A 16,588-nucleotide genomic window follows, 5' to 3' on the forward strand; every position below is an offset into this window, starting at 1 on the left:
TAATCTGATTAAAAAACACCAGATGTCGTGCATGCTTGTACGTTGGACAGTATTAATAATAATATGATGGTGAAATGCTTCACGCCTTCATTAAATCTAAAACTATTATACAAACAATGAGCTGATTGTGAGGGAACTTGTGTGCTGGTCCAAAGCTGGACTCTTTCAGCTCATTTTTGATGCTTCTGGTGTTTCAAACCACATTTCAAGTGTCCGTTATTTGAGCTTAACTGTGCACAGATATAGAGTAGTACAGACACCCCACAGACAGACTCGTGGTAATGAGTATTTATTCAAAGACCACAGAGGAGAGAATGCATATGTTGATCATTTACAGATGAAAGGTGATGAGAACATAAAGGAGGAGGAGCTCCTCCCCCCACAAACACAGTAAACACACATCCAATCAAGTGCATCATGTCTCACTTAAATGAGTTTCACTGCAACTCACCTCATTTTAAAATATAAGTGCTGTGTCAAAACGTTATTAGAGCCATGGTTAGACCTGCTCTAATGCAAACGAATGAAATCATTTGTAGAAAGTGAGTCAGGAATGGAGCCGCTGACCACAGACGCTGCAGCGTGTAAAGGGGAAACGCAGAATATCGTCATGGTTTCACAAGTTGTTTTTGAGAATGAAGTCATATTCTCTGCTTTAGGTGTAGAATATGTCAGAATAAACATACACTCGCTGACCACTTCATTTGGTACACCTGTTTGACTGCTCATTTACAGCCAATCATAAGACTTTTTCCTCCACGACCGTGTCTACGTTTACAGAGAACGGTCTGAAAAAGGAGAAAACACAGGACACGTTAGCAGCAGCAGCAGCAGACTAGACCAGGGGCTGCTCAGCAAGTACAGCAGGCTACAGTTCACTCGGACTCACCAAAACCGGACGACAGAAGTTTGCCAAAACACCCTGATGAGTCATTTCTACTACAATATTCAGATGATAGTGTCCGAATTTCAACACATGGACCCGCCGTGGCCTGCAGCAGTGGTCCAGGCTCTGTGTGCCGGTGTTAAAGTGTGGGTGTTCTCTTCCCTAAGTACCAACTGAGCATCGTTTACACACCACAGCCTTCCTGGGTACTGCTGCTGACCTGGTTTAATCGTCTTCTGATGGTGCAGGTTATCACACCGTGCCACAAAGCTCAAATCACCTCAGACTGCTTTCTTGAGTTCACTCCACAGCGTCCACTGTGGGGCAGCAGTCGAATCTGCAAACCGTGCAAATCTCTGAAGACTGTTTGCAGCGGCTGGATGATGTAAGAGTGCAACCCAGCACTAGCAGAGTGTACCTAATAAACTGATCATATATGCTCTTTGCTCACAATTGTAAAATTCTATGACATTCTAATGTGACTTTTTCTTAAAACATGACTTTTCCCCCTTAAAATCCAACTTTTTGTGAAAGCACAACTTCTTAAAAATACAATAAAAAAGTAACATTTTTAGACTTCTGTTTTCAGTGGCCCAGGTTCTCATATTTCTCCCACCTGTACAACCAATCCTGACTCTTCCATCAGTACATCGACAGCCTACAAGGTGAGAACGATTATGTGAAAGGGCTGTCGATGAAAACAAAATCCCTGAGGTACAATTTCCAGGTGAAGAACTGGTTATGGCAGACTTTTCTTTTCCAAATAATTAATCTTCAGTTTTCTTCGTTGCATAAACTTTGTACAGTGAACGAAAAATATGAAGCGGTACCAGAGCTGAAGCGAGGGATTCAAAGTGAAGGCAGAAGTTCAACGAGCTTCGCTCCAAGTGTTGAAAAATGACGCTGTTTGGAATAAGGTAGAAAAACTGGATATAATTACAAACAGAGACTGTAGAAACCAGGCTGCATCAAAGTGCTCATATAAAGAAATAATCATTCATATTTACATATTTTTGTACAGCTTTTAGCTAACAAAACGATTCAGGCTGATGTTGATGCCAAATGCTGAGGATAAGTGAGAAGAGGGCCTCCTCTTCCTCCTCTGTAAACAAGAGATTAAATAGACTGGAGTGATGTGAACCCAGTGACTGCACGCTGCCATTCATTGTCTTCAGCAATAACACCAAACATAGTTTAATTCTATTGGATGCACACAAGGACATTTGGGGTTTAGTACATTTTAGGGGACAAAGTGCTGAGTTGTCTTAAATTTGACTCAGTTTTCTTGTTCGCCTCACTGAGCACTCTGTTTCTTACTTCCCGAGAGAAGACTCAGGCCCCCACAATGCCACATTTCCAGGAGTTCACTGTGCCATAAGTGCTAAAGTCCAGATACTCGTTGGGTATCAAAGGAACAAACATTTTGACTTGCAGCAGGGAAACCAATGGCTCATTTCCACTCACTCAGTCAGCAACTTGCTCACCCCTTTTGTCTGTTAGCGAGCACTTCCGAGCATCATGAAACTTTGTGGCGAGATCAAGCGTAGGATCGATAAGTTATTATATTTTATTGCATAACTGAATGCCTTTCTTTAGAAATGCAAAATAGGGCATCGGTACTAGAAGTCCTCTCCGAGCTTGCCTGACCTTTTCCTCCTCTGACAAACCAAACATGTCTGCTGTGAACGAGTATCCGTGTTTAAATCTTCCACATTTACATTGATTCAGACCAGAAAGTTACTTCTGTTTTTCCTGAACCAGCCCGCATGAGACGCACAACATGAACTGCTAATTCTGTCTGCGTGCTAGCTAGCCCAGGAAGAGGGTGGCCCTGGTGACCTCAAAGTGGAATTTGAGGAGTTTGTTGCCATTTTGGGATGTTTACACTGGAAATCTTTGTTGTGTTTACACTAAGATCAAAGCATTCAGCGTTCAGTAAAGCTTTCCTTTTTGGAGGACAGGAATCAGAACATCAAACGTAACAGTGCCGCTACGTTAGCTGGTAGGAAACTGCTACCTGCCAGTTAGCAAGCTAAATAATTAGGCAAAAGTTATCAAAGACATAACTGTCCCATTACTTTCAGTTCTTTTGTGGGGCACTTTATTCTCCAGAGGAGCAGTTGCAGCTGAAAGCTGCAGGTGCAACACGGCTAATATCTTGCCTTGGTCAAACTTCACAAAATATTAAGTCCATGCATTGATATGATTCTGACATAAACATAACTAGTAGGCTTGGCTGTTAAATGTCGCCATCATAAATGCTGCTCTGTATGCGCCTGTACCTGGGGACCCCATCTACTTTGAACAAAACAGGCTTATTAGCACATTAGCAGCTAGTTTGGTACGCCCAAAAAGGCTAAGGAGCAGAATAAATTCACATGCAGCTAGCTGCTAGCAGCTAGCTAGAAGCAAAGCAGAAATGTTTTGTTGTTGGCTGCCAAAGAGAACACTGCATCAATTCTTGGGATGTGAAAAGCGAATGTCCCCCCAACAAAAAGAAGATCCATCTATGTTCAATGTTAGCCACATTAGCAGTGAATGTGACTGGACCGATAGCATGAGCCCCATCTCATTTTTCTATAAATTACTTTTTAAAAGTATCTTAGCGTTACTCTACAGTTTGTGTCCGCAGATTCAGAGATATTATCCGATTGCGCCAGAGGACCACCCACTTGGGTTCATGTTGATTTATATTTAAAGTACCAACAGATACAAAGCTAGGAAATAAATACATAAGCAAAACATACATTTTGTACATCTAAAGCAATAATTTCCCCAAATCTTGTGAGGTCCTCAGGTAAAACAGGCGATGTGCAAAAAAGCTTTAGTTTCAAATGAGAGGCTGCACTTTGATTTTGTTTTAGGCTGCGCGATATTTGTATTGTTGTCAATTCCCATGTGGCACCCGTTATTGTCCTTTAGCCACAGCAGTACTCCCAGATGCCGACTTAAAGGGAAATTGCAGTCTTTTACAAATTACAAATACCTGAATTTCCCTTCAAGAGAACAAGGAGGGCTGTTTCTGAAGTCATGTAAGGAGCAACAGACAGAAGCCCTTCTTAAGTGTCCAAGTGTGCTGAAGTGGGGGCCAGCTCAGTATGTCCGTGGTCCCGGGGTGAAAAGCAGTCATCAGAATGGATGAAATGCAGGGCAGTCTGGTTGTAGCTCTGCAGGGCCTGCTGCTTTTCCACTGCGCTGAAATACAGCGAGTGAGGGTGGACCTGCTGAACATGCCTTTTAATAGTGCTGACCTTCAGTGTGGCCAGAGTGGCTCCACACACCATGCAGATCAGCCCGTGCCTCCTACAGTCGTAATCCATCAAGTAATCCGTCCGCCAGCGCACCTGGTAGTTCCTCCTCTGGTCCTTGCCGGGGTAATGACCATGACGGGGTGTGTTTGCAGCGCTGCTATCCTTTGATTTGCCCTTGGCTTCGCCCACAGCTTCCTCCTTTATCACCAGTTTGCTGGGTATTTTGACATCAGGGGAGGCGTCTTCATTTGTCTCTCCTGCGGTACTGAGGACATCAACTTCACTGGGGTTGATTTCTGTGGGAAAAAAATAAGGGGGAGGGGATGCCAGATTCTTGCCTAGTTCCACCACAAAATCAAGTCACACGCTAGTGTCTTTGCTTGTTGCACCTGATAGCACTTTTCCAGCCTTTCTAACCACCCACAGTGCTGACTCAAGTGGCGTCTTCACGGTAAGTTGCAAACAAGCTATGTTAATACACGCTATGCGATTAGCACTCCCACCTGGTTTGACCGAGCCAGGACCCCATAAGTTCTCCCTGTGCCTGCATGTGAATCAGATTAATTTGTACACTTTAAACTGAATGAATGTATGGTTAAACTGTGACTTGTAGTCTAAAGTGCTTTGAGTGGTCAGTAAGGTTAGAAATAGTTAATAAGCAAGCAAACTATCATCTTCATTTTTCAATAAAACCCAAACAGAACAATGTTCCTGACAAAGCTTCCGTTGTTTAACAGATTTATCTGCTACATTAGCTAAGTTACTCGCTACACTACCATTCTTGTGGAATCTTTTACTGACTGTATCAGCTGTGAAATGTCAGTTTCGGCTGGACTCTATAGAGAATTGCAAATGCTGAGATTTACGTATTTTTCGGATTATAAAGCGCACCAGATTATAAGGCACACTAAGCGAAACAAAACAGTTAGATAAGTCAAACTTTACTCAACTCATTCTTCTTGCTTTCATATCATTGATTCATTAATGCTGAATTCTCTGGCAGCTGCTCTATTCCCATGTTGTTGCAGTATAATAATGACTAACCTCGTATTGTGGATGGATTATCTCAGTTGTTCTCCTGCTGAAGTTTGGTGCGTTTACAGCATCCTGCCATGCGATTGCATTTGTCCCTAACCTCACGTTAACTTTTATCGAGTGGAAAAGTGTTAGCGTTCATCCTCCAGCTTCACTGTGTTTATCTTATGGTAGCATAGCTGTGTCGCTGGTGATCACATAGCACATCATTATATACCAGCTAGCCCAACTTCAGTAACCCTGCAAACATCACTGCTGTTTAGTTTTCTGTCTTCATTTATGTTGGAGGTGATAGCAGAGCTGTACGTTTTAATTCTTTCAGAAATCTCTCAGTCAGAACTGAGAGATTTCTGAATTTATTAAATGAACTCCGTTACATTTAATAAATTGTGTTTTCATGGATGCCTGGATGTTAAACTTAATTGATACACCTGGTTAAGCAGCAACGCTGATCATTTTATTAAAGATGAAAAAATTTAGACAGTTTTTAACTCTCAGTGATGCTGCAGTGTTCGTTTGACTTTGGGACCTGAAGTGGACGGAGTTTAGGACCCAGATTACTCCAAGAGGCTCCTGACTAGCAAAGTCGCACTAAAACATTTTTGACAGATTTTTGAGCACCGTGTACCACATCAAATCGGTTCGAGGTCAGTAAGCACAACCAGAATTCATACGTAAGGCGCACTGTCGATATTTGAGAAAATTAAAGGAGTGCGCTTAAAGTGCGCCTTATAGTGCGGAAAATACGGTATATGTACAAATGTCTGTTTTCTCAGGCTAAGTGAGGATGCTAAAAAGACCAGCCAAACACAAACAACTCTTAACACAGCAGTCAGGTGCTTTAGAGCCTCTGTGAGTGGGAATGTGTTGTGTTCCACTGACTGTGGATGTCAGCAGCAGCTGACAAAGCTGACTTATAAAACATGAAAAGTACAAAACCACCAAACTTTCTAAAAAGGCCTAATATTGTTGAAAACTACTACTAACAAGTTTACAGCTTTACAGAGATGTGTATCAGTGCTGAAAGCTTCTCACCATCTTGGATCTGCATGCCTTCACTGGGGTAATCTTTGGTCCAGGCTGCAGCCATGGCTTCCCTTTCCTGTCGGCTCAGGGTTGTGGTCTCCGGGTGACATTCCTGGATGTGGCGGCGGAAGCTGCTAACCTTGGTTTCATGCAGGACCTGAGAACACACCATACAGAACATGCCGTGGCCTTGAGGCCCGTAGGCCACCAGATAGTCCAGACGCAGCCGCCACGGGTCGCCCCCGTGTAGCCTCCTCTTCTTAGGCTGCCGGAAGGGCTGCAGACCCTGCTGGGGAACTCCGACACCGCCGTCCTCACCAATAAGACAAGTGTCCTGAGTGAAAGTGCCGTCGCCCTCCGTGTACACGTCAGTGTTGATCTGGATGGTTTCCACGTCCTCAGAGAAGAGTCCCACAGCGCCATCTTTGGTGTTGGTCTCTGATTTGTTTGAGTGCTCCACTTCTTCTGCTACAGGGCACAGAAACATACAACATTTCTAATATTAATCCGTTTGTTTCAGTCCCACTGTGGCTACATCAGTGTTCAAATGATAGCTGTGAGTCATTCAGACATTCAGAACAACCCAATTTTCCAGTTTTTTTAATAGCAAATTGTGCAGTTTAATGTCTCATTGCACTGAAATCAAAGCATAGCACAAATAAGTAATTGGAGTTAAAAAAGAAATCATTGAATCATCTTACAGACCAAAATGTTTTCTAAACCTTTGACTCATCAAAGTTCCCTCCTTTTGCCGGTAAAACAGCTGAACACAGTCGTGGCTTCTGTCTACAACAGAAATCAAATCTTCTCCCATATCTGTAGCAGAAGTTCCCATAAATGTGGACCATGTAGGCTGCTTTGCTTTCACTCTTCTGTCCAGTTCATCCCAAACCAGCTCGATGGGGTTTAAGTCTGGAGGCTGTGCTGTGTTTTCAAGCTCACCATCTTGTTCTTTGTTCCTTTTTTTTTTTTTTTTTAACTAGCCTACGTCTATTGCAGCATAACTACGGGAGGATTCAGGGTCACCTGGTCCAGCCCTAACTATATGCTTTAGCAAAAAGGAAAGTTTGAAGCCTAATCTTAAAAGTAGAGATAGTGTCTGTCTCCTGAATCCAAACTGGAAGCTGGTTCCACAGAAGAGGGGCCTGAAAACTGAAGGCTCTGCCTCCCATTCTACTTTTAAATACTCTAGGAACAACAAGTAGGCCTGCAGAGCGAGAGCGAAGTGCTCTAATAGGGTGATATGGTACTACAAGGTCATTAAGATAAGATGGGGCCTGATTTTAAGACCTTGTATGTGAGGAGCAGGATTTTGAATTCTGGATTTAACAGGAAGCCAATGAAGGGAAGCCAAAACAGGAGAAATCTGCTCTCTCTTTCTAGTCCCTGTCAGCACTCTTGCTGCAGCATTTTGGATTAGCTGAAGGCTTTTCAGTGAGTTTTTTGGACATCCTGATAATAATGAATTACAGTCGTCCAGCCTGGAAGTAATAAATGCATGAACTAGTTTTTCAGCGTCACTCTGAGACAGGATATTTCTAATTTTAGAGATGTTGCGCAAATGGAAGAAAGCAGTCCTACATATTTGTTTAATATGTGCATTGAAGGACATGTCCTGGTCAAAAATGACTCCAAGGTTCCTCACAGTGTAACTGGAGGCCAAGGTAATGCCATCCAGAGTAAGAATCTGGTTAGATACCATATTTCTAAGATTTTCAGGGCCGAGTACAATAACCTCAGTTTTATCTGAATTAAGAAGCAGAAAGTTAGCGGCCATCCAGGTCTTTATGTCTTTAAGACATTCCTGCAGTTTAACTAATTGGTGTGTGTTATCTGGCTTCATGGACAGATAGAGCTGGGTGTCATCTGCATAGCAGTGAAAATGTATGCTATGTCTTCTAATGATACTGCCTAAGGGAAGCATGTATAATGTAAACAGAATTGGTCCTAGCACTGAACCCTGTGGAACTCCATAATTGACCTTAGTGAGTGAAGAGGACTCTCCATTTACATGCACAAACTGGAGTCTATTAGATAGATATGATACAAACCACTGCAGTGCAGTACCTGTAATACCTACAGCATGTTCTAATCGCTCTAATAGGATATTATGGTCAACAGTATCGAACGCTGCACTGAGGTCTAGCGGGACAAGCACAGAGATGAGTCCACTGTCAGAGGCCATAAGAAGATCATTTGTAACCTTCACTAAAGCTGTTTCTGTGCTGTGCTGAGCTCTGAAACCTGACTGAAACTCTTCAAATAAACCATTCCTCAGCAGATGATCTGTTAGCTGTTTGACAACTACTCTTTCTTTTTTTTTTTTCTTGTTCTTTGTTCCTAAGGTAGTTCTGGCATGTTTGACAGTTGATGCCACACACTGTGGAGCTTTCACCCACTCGACAGTGTACAAAGCTCCTGCGTGACGAACCGAAGATTTCAAGCTTTGATTATTTAGTCCATAATACCTCTTTGTCTTATTCTGACGTCTGGCGTTCTACCTGCAGCTCGAAGTCTTCTCTTCACAGTTCAAGCTGAGACTTGCTCACTATAACCACTGTTATGCTTGAAAGCAGCTTCTGCACTGCTGCAGAGCAGCTTTAAACTGTTAGCCCATGTTGTCCCTGAAAAAGGCCTTTTTGTACCAGTCTGAAATGTACATTATTTTACTGGTTTTGGTAACGTTACCTTTTTTAACCTCTGGCAGTTCAACACTTTGTACCATTTCAAGCTGTTCACTGGACCTGAATGACTTGAATTGCAATAACTGGAAAAATTAGTGTAGGTCACATCCCCACAGCTTCATTCAGAGAGGAAGGACAGAGAGCCACACAGTGTCACGGTCTGTGAGAAATCAAGTGACATATCGTGCCATCATCTTTAGAGAGGTCACGTCCGATGTGTCGTTGTTGTGCATGAGATAGATATAAGGCCAGAAAAGGTGGAGAGCTGGGTCTCTGACTCTGGCCTCCATCAGCACCATCGCTGCACTTTTATCATTAGTTTTGATGGGAGTTATTCCTGTTTCAGTTTAAATTGTTTAGTTTCTTGATAGTAGTGTGACATGTGACAGGTTAAAGTGTCCATACTGATGCTGCTGTGAGAAGTAGCTGATGAAGTCACTGCTGCTCTTCCTCCTGCACATTTAAATGCATCTCTGTCACTGTAGAGAAACATCCATTCACTCTCACACATCCAGCTGCTCTGTGAGAACGACTGAAGCAACAAACAGACTCCGGTTCCTGTTAACCTCTCATCAAAACTCTGACAGCAGCTGTTGTTAATCTGACCTGGCACAGCCTCCATCACAGTAAAGAGTTCAGCAGGTAACAGGTGTGTCAGGTTAAGTTACATAAATGTCTACATAAAAGTGTAGATGGTGCCAGACTAAATCATGTCTAACATGTTGGCCTTTTGTCTTTGTCACTGTCTCATCGAACTTCTGTTCAATGATCACCGCAGACTACTGACAGGGGTCAAAGGTGAATTTGGAAGGAAGATCTGGTTTGAGAATATTCATCAAACAATCGTTTCTGTTGCTGATCCCAGTTGTGTTCAGGCTGACTCGGACATTCGTGGTCTCTGTGGATGTCACCAAAGCTATCATGACTGATTTTGAGCTCCTAGATCAGGGGTGTCCAACTCCAGGCCTCGAGTGTCCTGCAGCTTTTAGATCTCACCCTGGGTCAAACACACCTGAATCACATGATTGGTTCATTATCAGGCCTCTGGAGAACTTCAAGACATGTTGAGGAGGTCATTTAGCCATTTAAATCATCTGTGTTTAATCAAGGACACACATAAAACCTGCAGGACACCGGCCCCCGAGGCCAGGAGTTGGACACCCCTGTCTTAGACAGTATAGGACCTTATGAAAGGTGGAACCTGGTGTTTGAATCCAACCACCATGATAATCTCTGGTAACCTTTTACTGACCATGACGATCCCAGCCTGCTCTGCACCAGCGCAACCATCTGACTCAAACAAGTTAGGCTTGAATCTGAAAATTACATATAAAATTTCAAATTTCCAGTTTGTGTCCATCTCTCTCCACCAACACTAAAGAATGAGTCATCTTACCCTCCCGACCTGTCTTTCTAATGTCAGTGCTGTGGAGTCTGAAGATGAACTGAGCTGGGGTATTGCTGATTCACACGCTCTGAGAGCCAAACACATTACAGGGTTTATCCACTGCTAAATACAGTGAACACTGTACACTTAGCTAACAGACACACTGGATCCAAACTGCAGCTTTATGGATGTGAACCATGAACACATCACAGCACAGAGACGGAAAAGAGAAGATGGTGAACGTGTAAAAGGACCACAGGGTGACATTACGATCTTATGTTAATCTGTGGCTACAGTACCTCCTACTGGTTTCACTTGCACAAACCATTTCCTTAATACCAACACTGCGTTTTGCTGGTGGGCGTGTGAGGTGTCGCACTTCTTACCGTGAGTCTGAGTCCAGGCCTGAAGGATGCAGTGTTTCTCCTCAGAGCTGTACACCAGTGAGTTAGGGTGGGTGTCCAGCAGGTGGCTCTTTATGTGGTCCAGGTGAAGCGAGGGCAGCACCGCTCCACACACCATGCACAGCAGCCGACCGGCATGAGACTCGTACTCCATCAAGAACTCCTGACGGAACCAGGCATGCAGCGAGTCGTTCAGATAGCGTTCCAAGATCTGCGCTGACGGCTCGGGCAGGTACTGCTCCTCTTCTTTAGGCTGCGGGGCTTCACCCTCCACAGAGCAGGGAGTCAGGCTGATGGGCTGCTGCGTTTGCTCCTGGGCTGTCACAGGGTCTGCAGTTTCTGCTTATAGTAGAGACAAAACAGCATGACGACAAATCAACTTTTTAGCTTTATGGCTCTGTACTAGCTTTGCTTCCAGCAGACAGGTAACGTCAGGTGTTTACATCTTCATTCCAATTTATGTGATTACACCATGGTTATTATAGATGTCTTCAAATTGCCTTTTTGTTTGTTTGTTTTTTAAACTCTTTTTCTGAATCTGGGAGAGTTTTACATTTGGGAAACTTCCCTATCATCACAATGTTAAATCCATTGTTTTTACATAAAGTAATATCTGCCACAATCTGCACTTTTCTGCCACCTACTGTGAGCACACGGGGCGGCTGCAGCTCAGGAGGTGGAGGAGGTCATCTGCTAATCAGAAGGTCGGTCGTTCCATCCCTGGTCTCCATGCCAAATATGCTTTGGCACTAACCCAGAGTTGTGTGTGAATGTGTGTGAGTGTGAGATAAAAGGCACTAATGTAGAAAAAGTGCTTGAGCGAGTGGGTGAAAACTGCATGCTGTATGAAGTGCTTGATCCCAGCTTTCACTTTGTCCACCATGCACGTCACAGGCTCAGTGCTTCAGCTTCTCCTGTTTGCTTTTCCAAGCATTATGGGATAGCAGCTCCATTTTCACTGGTGTGTGTGAGTGATTATTCATGTTATTTTTGTCAGGCAAGAAAGAGTGCTACCTCTCTGTAATATTAAATAAGCAACATGGACTACCTTCAAACAGTCCAATCCAATCAAACATTACATCATCGGTTCCTCCTCACAGTATGAGTTCATACTGAGTGTGAGAAAATCGTCTACTTAAATCAACCCACCTCCAGTCTGGTGACCTGAGTGCCTAGTGTCCTCTTCGCCCTGGAGTGAGGGTGCCGAAGCAGGGCTGTATAACTTCTGCCCTCCCCCCAAACTCAGGTGGCTCTCCCACCCCGAGCGGATCACCTCTTTGTCAGCAGCGCTCCACAGCAGGGAGTCTGGGTGCTTCTGTCTGATGTGCCTCTTGATAGTGCTGAGCTTCAGAGTGGCCAATGAACTACCGCACACCATGCAGATCATGCCGTGCCTCTGGGGGTCAAAGTCCATCAGGTACTCGCTGCGCCAGTACTCGTGGTAGTACCGGCGGTGGTCACGGCCTGGAATCCGGCTCAGGCCTGGACGCGAGGCTCTCTGCACCCTGGGTTTGGCTCCAGAGGGCCCCGGGGCCAGGGAGAGGAGGAGGGGGTGATCTGGGCTCTCTGTGATGCTCCAGTAGCTGGTGCTTGGTGACCTGACAGGCGTGACCACACCGCTCTCTGATTCCACCTCTCCATGGCCATTGGCAAGACCGTCTTCTTCAGACAAGAACAAGACAGAGTACAGATCAGAGCAGCAGGTTTCAAACTGAAGCAATGTCTTCATGTTACTAAAGCAGAGATCTCAGACTTAAGCTGTGGGCCACTGCTGCCACTGTCATCTCATGTGAGGCCACAAAACAAGCACAAAACAAGAAAACACCCACAAATATTTCAAAAAATGTCGTGTTTTGTTTGTTTTTTGAAATTTAAAATATTGTATAACAAGACAAAACTTGACATAAACGCAATTTTGTTCGTATTTAACAAAATCAAAGTGACACATCAGCCAATCCGACATGCTCTCTGCTCATGTGGCCTTCATATTAAATCAGTTTTTGCTTTTTAAAGAACGTATTTGAACATTGCACTTAGCAACAAACAAATCCTCCCTAACAAAAAAGTCACTTCGAGGGCCAAATTGCCTTCGATTTCTTCACGTCCATGTAGAAGTAGGGGTGATGTGGGCCGCAAGTGGCTAACGCATGAAAAATACAGTTCAGTTTACAGATGAGCATCATCTGTAAAAGCAGAAGTGTTTGGCAGGCTGCTGATTCAGGTGTGTGTTAACACAATGCTACAATCTTTGCAGGATGTCCCAGTAAATTCAGCTCAGGTTCAGATCATGCAGCCCTTCGGGCCTCAGTTAGCAGGAGAGAGGCTCTTCTTGCGTAAAGAACATGGTGCCATTGGGTTTGTAAAGCTGCATCTGAACAAACCAAGACTTCTGAAATAATGTTGATTAGTCAGATAAGATCAAAGTGGAGATGTTTCCCCATAATGTGAAGAACAAACCAAACACAGCAGCGCAGCAAAAAGACTTCACACCAGCTGTCAGTGCGGGGGGGGGCTGATCACTTGTGCTTGTTCTGCAGCTACCTGAGCATCTTACAGTGTGTACAGCTCCTGTGTACCAAAGCATCGTGAGGCCACCTATCTGATACCCATGGCATCAATTTGAAGCTCCCACACCACTTTGTTCTTGAGTTACTGCACGCACAAACTTGGGTGTCTACATGGCCCGCCTGCCCGTCAGAGTGAATACCCCATCAAATTGTTGAAGCTGCTGCTAAATTTAATTTCAATTTTCATTTATATTCAAAATTAAATTGAGGAGCACACTTCTCTATTCCTCAAGTCAACTAATATAGCACCAACTCACAACACCAGCCGTCTCAGTCCTCAGGCATCATCCTCTCATTCTCCAAGATTGTGTTAAATCATCTGGTCAAAAATCTTCTTTTAGACTTCTTCACCTCCCACCATTCAATCCTTGGCTCTACGTTCACTGGCTTCCTCCTCTTCATTTTTTCCCTTGCATTGCCTTTTAGTGTCTCACTGGATTTTTGCCGATTGTTAAGCACTTTGATCAACCCTGTTGTTTTAAAATGTGCTATATAAATAAATAAACCTTAAAGTCACCCTATAGACTAGCATATGATGCTGCCTAGTTACGTTCTCCCATAGCACGACTTTGCAGTCTCTCTTTCAGACTGCACACTCAATAATAATCACACGTCTAGAGCTGGGCGATAGAACGATAACGATATGTATCGCGATATAACTTTTACTCGATAGAGAAATTAAGCTATCGCGATAGACCTCGCCGCTCTTGTCCTCAAAAAAAAAAAAAAAAAAAAAAAAAAAGGTCAGCCAATCCAAATTAAGTAGCGCAGAGCCGAACCAATCACAGCCGCAGCGTCACGTCGCGTGACTTGTTACGTACAGCACAAGTGCCAAGCCGCACGTGTGTTTGTTTGGGAAGCAGCCAGCGGGTAATGGAGCCGTAATGGAGGAAATGAGTGTGCCGACTAGAAAAATCAACCGAGCGTGACCGAAGAGAAAACAGATGATGGTTCCAACGCCGGAGAGATTGTCGAACGGAAGAGCCATAGAAGTTCTGTAGTGTGAAGGTATTTCGGCTATTTCAAGTCTGACAAAAACAGAGTAGCGTGCACTGTAAATTGTGCCGAAAGCAAGTCTGGAAATACAATAAACTGGTGCATGCGTCACACTGTGCGCCACGTTATTGTTTCGGTGAAATGAATTTCTACAATACTGTTAATTCTACTCTCTGCAGTGTTTAAATGCTTACATATACACACAGTTACTGTCCCTCCACACATACGACTCGGTTCTGCTTCTATGCCCCAGCTTTGTTTACTTTTTCCCACCGAGGCTTCTAGACTTCTGATTGGCCAACATTTCTGCACGGTTAGGAATCTAGCGCCACCTGCTGCTTTGGCATGTTCATAGCAGCGTTTTCCTTCATTTCTCCCTTTATGTGTGGACGGGATTATTTTTTTAAAACGGAAACGGAAAATCTCCGTTTTCAAAAATACCCGTGTACGTGTGGACGTAGCCTCAGTCTCTGACTGGAAGCGCTAATTCGTCATTCGGCTTTTGTCAGACTAAAGTAACTGTTAAAACTGTTTGAAAAGCTCAGCTATACAACAAGGAGAGATTGAGAATTTCCTTTTAGTTCTCAGTTTATTTGATATTGACAAAAGTTAGTCAGTTTTGCCTGTTCTTCTGTAAAACAAACTAAGATTTATTTTTAGAATTAATATTTTGTTTCTAAGTGGAATTGACAATTTAGTCTGTTTCGTTTGTTCTATTTTGAAACTTAAACGCTTTAGCGGCTGCCTTTTGTGTAGTTTGCAATATTTGCCTTTATTTATCTGAAAAGGTCTCATGTTCCTTAAGTACATCTACCCTGTTGAACTTATTATGGGAAATAAATATTTAAATAAAAACAAGCTGCTGATTATTTCACATTTTACTTGTGAGCAACGGCACATTTAAATCTTACAAATATAGTTATTTGGCTTATATCGTGATAGATATCGTTATCGCCTGAAATGAAAAAAACATATCGTGATATGAAAAAATCTCATATCGCCCAGCTCTACACACGTCCAACAAATAATCAGTAGTCTGACTCCATGCGTTGCACTGGCTCACTCAAAAACAAATCCCTGTAGCTGACAGAGACCAATAAAAACTATATACACCTGAACATCAGCAGGCTTGGAGCAAAACACTCTAGTTCCCAATTATATGAAGTTATGAAGGTAAAGGCTGTCCACACAGGTCTATTTCTATCTCACTGAGGATGGGTAACATTTAAATAGTGTGTTTAAATTATCCAATTTTTACAAAAACCCAAACGAGTACATGAGAGAAAGCAGCAGAGATATCATGTGACTGAACTGTTAGGTCTAACATTGGTAGGCATGTCTTTCAGGCTAGCCTTTCAGTTCCTCACAGCTTGAGCTTTAAACTTCCAGAGAAAGTCACGCTGCTGTCATTTGGTAATCAAGCACAACTCGCTTACGGACATTCCTGCGGTCAGCTCGCACCTCACGTGAAAGGATAACCCTGCCTTTTTATCTGATCAGCGTTTATTCCGCTCGATGACAGGTCTGAGACGGCCTGTACCTCCGCTGTCCACTAGGTGTCAGCAGTGTGCGCTTCGCCTGGCTGCCTGCGTGCAGTTGAGCCTTTGTTTATAGGAGCCACAGAGACGGAGGGGCCATGCTGCTCCATGGCTTTGTCCCTGACACGGATTAACTGGCTGCCTGATAATGGCTGTATATCTGACAGCCACGCAGACCCACTTAGCGTTGGAACAAAAACAAGAAAATTAACACTAGATGTGTTTTTTTGCTCTTTACCTACTAACTCGCTCTCCTCCTGCGTGGTTTCCTCCTGCCCGCTTGTCATTAATGAGAGCAGCTCCGGCTGATAGGCACAGCGGAGCTTCACGGGCTGCCCCTGCCCCGCTCCTTTCTCTTCCATCACTGGATCGCTGCTCTCGCTTTAGTCGTGGTTGGCGGTGCTTCGTTCAGTGGGTCGTGTCGCCGTCGTGGGGCATGTCACCCTGACAACAACAACACGTTCTCGCCGCTCCGCAGCGTTCGACACGCATCTGCCAGGCGCTCTATAACGAGCCCACCGCCGAGGAGCCCGTGCTCTCCGCGGTCCCCCCACGCGCCCCGCACGGGAGCCAAGTTAACTTTTCATGCAAGCACACAATCATAAATCCACCGGCGAAAAGGGCCGCTGCTCCGCGGTGCTCGGTGGAGGCGCCTCGGCTCAGGCCTCTACTCATGAATTTTTAGGCTCTTGCTTGTCTTCAGGGTGGGGAGCCGGACTAGGGGCCCCTGGGGCTCCTTAAGGGGCTCCTGGGTAAATTTAAAGAGACAGTAGCAGCTACGACGATGCACACCCACCCCGGGGGGGCAGAGGGA

The 16,588-nt window shown here is 44.2% G+C and overlaps 1 protein-coding gene across 3 annotated transcripts; it reads right to left on the minus strand.

Moving 5' to 3' along the window:
• Positions 1–273: 273 nt before the first annotated feature.
• On the minus strand, positions 274–16,467 carry zfta (zinc finger translocation associated). Of its 3 annotated transcripts, none has more exons than XM_085451830.1 (5): positions 16,013–16,467; positions 11,823–12,332; positions 10,656–11,015; positions 6,208–6,666; positions 274–4,433 (listed from the first exon to the last, which is right to left on the minus strand). In XM_085451830.1, the coding sequence occupies exons 1-5, from the start codon at positions 16,134–16,136 to the stop codon at positions 3,946–3,948; spliced, it is 1,941 nt and encodes a 646-aa protein (XP_085307956.1). In that variant the 5' UTR covers positions 16,137–16,467; the 3' UTR covers positions 274–3,945. The 3 variants fall into 3 exon arrangements, with proteins under 3 accessions (XP_085307956.1, XP_085307954.1, XP_085307953.1); XM_085451828.1 differs by having other exon boundaries at positions 10,656–11,012; positions 11,823–12,335; positions 16,013–16,466; XM_085451827.1 differs by having other exon boundaries at positions 11,823–12,335; positions 16,013–16,466.
• Between the last annotated feature and the right edge of the window lie 121 nt (positions 16,468–16,588).

The sequence above is a fragment of the Copadichromis virginalis genome, linkage group LG3, assembly GCF_057382275.1.
Source record: "Copadichromis virginalis isolate Kocher_CV1m ecotype Utaka linkage group LG3, C_Virginalis_male_GT1.1, whole genome shotgun sequence".
Classification (NCBI taxonomy): domain Eukaryota; kingdom Metazoa; phylum Chordata; class Actinopteri; order Cichliformes; family Cichlidae; genus Copadichromis; species Copadichromis virginalis.